The sequence below is a fragment of the Montipora foliosa genome, chromosome 9 (genome assembly GCF_036669935.1).
Source record: "Montipora foliosa isolate CH-2021 chromosome 9, ASM3666993v2, whole genome shotgun sequence".
NCBI classification, from domain to species: Eukaryota; Metazoa; Cnidaria; class Anthozoa; order Scleractinia; family Acroporidae; genus Montipora; species Montipora foliosa.
The window spans coordinates 31493182-31498181 of NC_090877.1; the positions used below are offsets into that span (position 1 = coordinate 31493182).

General features: G+C 38.9%; 2 protein-coding genes across 2 annotated transcripts in view; one reads left to right on the plus strand and one right to left on the minus strand.

Moving 5' to 3' along the window:
* The window catches only part of LOC137971252 (uncharacterized), a 251111-nt gene that overhangs the window by 16792 nt on the left and 229319 nt on the right, over positions 1–5000 (minus strand). The window lies entirely within an intron of this gene.
* LOC137971250 (large ribosomal subunit protein uL3-like) overlaps positions 1–5000 on the plus strand; it is a 15885-nt gene that overhangs the window by 6922 nt on the left and 3963 nt on the right. Inside the window, exons 4-5 of the mRNA XM_068818037.1 lie at positions 40–175; positions 3423–3875. Coding sequence (XP_068674138.1) covers positions 40–175; positions 3423–3875 — 589 coding nt within the window. The remainder of the gene's footprint in view (positions 1–39; positions 176–3422; positions 3876–5000) is intronic.

Sequence of the window (5000 nt, forward strand, 5' to 3'; positions counted from 1 at the left end):
TTGTTTCATAACCATGCACATCCTGGTGTGTACGTAAAGGTGCAAGTCTAAGAAGAAGGCTTTCTGCAAAGCATCCAAGCGATGGGCAGATGATGATGGCAAAAGTCAGATTGAAAAAGACTTTAATACTATGAAGAAGTATTGCAAAATCATCCGTGTTATTTGCCACACACAGGTTAGTAGTTTTCAAACAGGAATCTAACTTTGAAGCTTTCCAGCCTGGCTTGAACCTTGTCAGGATCATCAAAGTTATGAAGCAACTTGAGCAGTTGTGAAAGAAGCCTGCAAAATAACCAGGCTTAACCCAGTTACTCCTCAAACACTCTCTGATGCCTCAGTTGACAAGTAAAATTGTAATACAAAGTCCCTGTGACGCTTATTTTCCCCCTTTTTTTAACTTTTCCTTTAAATATCTGTAGTGTCTGGAGTGTAGTTCTTCAAAAAATTTTCTCTTAGAGTGTATCCATGCGTTTTAGTGGGCCTTTGATTTATTCACAAAAAATCTTGGCCAAGCCAGTTGGGCCCTGCTAACTAATGATGTCAAGGAAGTGCCAATGGCCTGCGAAAACACATGGATACACTCCAGACACTGTAAATATCTAACTAAAAAGTTAAAAAACAGGGAAAAAATAACAGCCTCATGGAGTCTCACTCCCAAGAGTCAATGGGTTAAATGGGCAACAAACCCGTGCTTCATAACTGTGTTAATCACTAACAAAGACTTACTTACTCTGCAGTTAAAATAACTTATATGAAGTTTTATGTTCTTTTCTGTTAATAACTTGCCATCTTTCAAATGGCTTGAAAGCTCAGATGGTATTTGAGCAACTGCATTGCAATTGCACAGTGATCATGAGTTTGAGTCCTGTTTAAGCCTGGATTCAGACTGTCACTTGCATACTCTGCAGTTTAAATAATTATAATGGATAATTTGTACATGTATATTTCTTCTGTCATAAGTGACATGTTATTATTATCAGTGAATAGGTTGTTTATGAACTTTACAGCACAACAGCTTCCCAACCTTGTTCCCAAGGTCTCTCTTCTCTGCCTCCTTTGTTGTTGAGGAGAAACACCCTGGTTCAGGCCTGTCATGTGGCACTTTGCAACAAATGGCAGACCGTTTCATTGCCCTTCACTACTTTCACAGCGTGTTTGTCCATGGGGTTGTTAATCTCTCGTTTAGCAACAAGTTTTTCTCTGATGGCTTCCATATGTCTTGATAAACATATGATATCCATGCAAAGCTGATGCGAAAATGAACGTTTCCATGTCCAGACTTCCCTCGTTGCGCAGTTACATGTACCAAGCAAACGCTTTGCATCGTTCTCCTAAGCTTTTTCATGCAAATTGTATTGTTTTCATTTCAACTGTAGGCTTAAGCAATGAAGATAACTGTTGTCAGTCACAGGAAATAGGGAAATTTATTAAAAAGAAGCTTTTAGAAAGTTTTTATTTTCATTGTTTATTAACTTATTACCGGTAGTGTTGCTGCAAATACACAACATTAGATTTTACAAATGACCAACGTTTTTTACAAGAATGCTTTTTCTGAGTTCTTATTTTTTTCCCAAATCATGCTTGAAAGTTGGGGGTGCAGCTTATACACAAGTCTTAATTATTTGTATAATACCTGCACTTATTCAGGCAGTTTGATTTGAGGTTGATATGTATCAATGTGACATGACACAGGCTATTGATCACTGAACATGTTTGTTTCCCATGGGTAAACATTTCACTTGTTTTCTTGTACAACAAAACCTTGTTGCAAACTAATGGAATTCTTCATTATCACTCAATTGGACTGCTCACTTGAGCGCTTGAATCTGGAGCTTCATACGGAGACGGGTGCAAATTCAAGCAACACAAGTGTATTATCTGTAGCGCCTGATCAATTTGACAACAAATTTTTTTTGCCTTTTACGTCGAATTCCACATGTACATGTAACACAGAAAATATGTTGGTGTGAAACGTTTTGTCGTTGGTCATCTGGCCACAAAAACAAATGCGTGCTGATTCCCTTAATTGCAATGATTGCAAGGCCTATATTGCCTCCCCTCCCCTAACACATATTTGGTGAACCTCTCAGATTTTCAGAGACCTGTGACCAGCCTGAACCAGGGTCTTTCTCATCAAAGACGGTGAAGGCAGAGAGGAGAGACCCTGGGAACAAGGTTGACTGCTTCCCAGAAAGAAGGGCTTACTGAGCCAAATTTGGTTCCAAATTTAAGAATTCTCTTGGCTTTTTTCCACTAGTTTCCTTTGCTATTAGAGTTGATTAAAAAGGCTTTCATCTTCACTCTCGGCAGGGTGGGAAAGAAAAATTTTGTAATGCTTGCAACTTGGGCGAAAGACATTCATATCGCACTCGCCCAGATCAGTTTTCACTTGACCAGTCTTCTCCATTACAAAAAACTGCCCTCTTTCGTCTCCCACAAAATAATTATAAAATATACAACTGTTTACATTTAATACCTTAGACTTCTTTTTTGGGTAGAGTTTTGCCCTGTTACACTGGGATGAAAGGACGCGGGCTGCACTTTTCTCGTGATAAGAAATTCATTCTGCTTCAGCTTTACAATGTATCTTGCGTACCCATCAATAAAACTACTCAAGGTGAGAACGTGCTGCGTTTGCAACCCTTTTCTGTTCTTATTGCACAATGGACAAGTCATATCTTTTCCGCCATTTTTGCAACCGTGCCATTTTGGTGAAAATTTCGTTCTCCGTGTTATTTCATATTCCAGAGAAGGAGTGGTATTCTTATCACTAGTAGTTAGTTTTCTTTTGATACAGGAAGTTGTTTCCACAGTTTGACACAACCACTTTTAAAACTCGCTGAATTTACACAACCTGAAGCAAAGTATGTGTCGGTAATAGTGGCAGGAAATGTTCATTTTCGCATGTTTTGAAGCTCCCTGCATGAGTCAGTGTATTTTAGGACCAGAGGTAATTACTTTGTACAAGTACCTTCATTATGCAACAATCACCCAAACAGAAGTCATTTTTGTCTGCGTAGAACCAAGTTTGTTGGAGATTTCAGATTTGTTAGCTATTGCTTGTAGACAGTGTACTCATTTTAAAGCAGAAAGTGAAAGTTAAGTTTAGTTTGAATAATGTATTTTGTATAAGAAAATTGTACTCGCCAAACTGGGCAAGTGATCCTTGATTAGTACTACTCACCAAAACATTTCTGACACACACCTAGGCGAGCAGTCAGGCATTAATTTCCAACCCTGTCCCAGTGAGCCAAAAGCTAAATCTGAGCCTGGCAGAGGCTTGTTTTGTGTTCTATTATGCATTTGTAATTCATTGTCTTTTTTAGATTTTTGTTACACTCAGTGTTTTTTTTTTTTCAATCTGGTGTAAGAATAATTTCAACCATTATCTACAAAATTTAATGCGAGTGTTGACATTTCAGCAAAAGCTTGTAAAACTTGGTCAAAAAAAGGCCATCGTAAAGGAGATCCAAGTCAATGGTGGAAAGACTGTGGCTGAAAAAATTGATTGGGCTCGTGAGCGCTTGGAGAAACCTGCTCCTCTCCGCAAAGTTTTTGCACAAAATGAGATGATTGATGTAATTGGTGTGACTAAGGGTCATGGATTTAAGGGTGTGACCTACCGCTGGGGAACCAAGAAACTACCTCGCAAGACGCACAAAGGATTGCGCAAGGTGGCATGTATTGGAGCCTGGCATCCAGCTCGTGTATCATATAGTGTTGCCCGCGCTGGTCAGTTTGGTTATCATCACAGAACTGAAGTCAACAAAAAGATTTACCGCATTGGCCGTGGTATTCACACTAAAGATGGTAAGGTGATCAAGAATAATGCCAGCACTGAGTATGATTTGACAGACAAGTCCATTACTCCTATGGTGAGTTCCTTCACAGCTTAATTGTGCAATTTGACATGTCAAGTTAAAACTGAACCTTCATGTATTTAATCAAGGCACTTTTTTCCATGTTTTACTAACTCGAGGGTAAGATCATCACAGGCTTTCTGCAGCAGCATTTGAAATTTTCTAGTATTATTAATGCTTCACTATGTAGGAAAACCTTGTCTTTGTTAGTCACATAATATTTTTATTTTTTAGCATAAATGTTTAAAAATGTCTTTAGGGAGATGAAAAATGCAACTTGGACAAAGAAAAAAGGAACCTACATGTAATGTGATGGTGTAATAATCGACCTCTTTTATATCTTGTACGTTTTGTTTTCCCATTTCAGACCACGTTTTGCTCCCAAGGGAATTTTCCTTTTGTTTTTTCATAAGTTACATGTATGCATACATGTGCACTCGTATACTTGTAAGACGACATTTGAAAGAAAGTGTTCCCTAGAGTAACATCACGTGGTCTGAAATGGGAAAACAATACGTACAAGCTAAAGAGGTCCATTACCTGTGGGCCCTTTATATACAACATGGTTTGCTTGCACCAACATTGATTGGAAAGAATCAACAGCTGAAAGGTTGATGGAGGATCCTTGCCTCCTCTGGCTTTTAGTTAATGATTTTGGCTTATTGTCAAGACAGAGGACAAGGCTGCTGCCTAACGGTCGCCCAGTCACCTGAGGCGCCTTATTTGCGAGAGCGGGCGACCAAATTTCTGAACAAGTTACCCGAATGGGCGCCTTACGTGATTCATTCTCACTTTCTTGTAAATTTGATCCCAGCTGGAATTAATTAATTCTGGGCTCTTGAAAAAAATGACTCAGGCTACTAACTTTTAATGTTGGAAGCCCAAAGGGCTCCCAGAAAATTTTCTTAGGCAGCCTTGAAGGATCTTATAAATCTTGTGTGTGTGTGATTGCAGAAGGCAACTAATGCCCCTCCACAACAACTTTTTCTGACCTGTATTTGGGTGCAGTCTTAACCTTGAACATTCTCTTAGTAGTATAATATTATGAGAAGTATAACATTATGAGCTGACGAATCCCGACACAAACTACAGTCCACTGAAAACTTTATTGACGCCATCAAGACAGTACACTTACCTGAC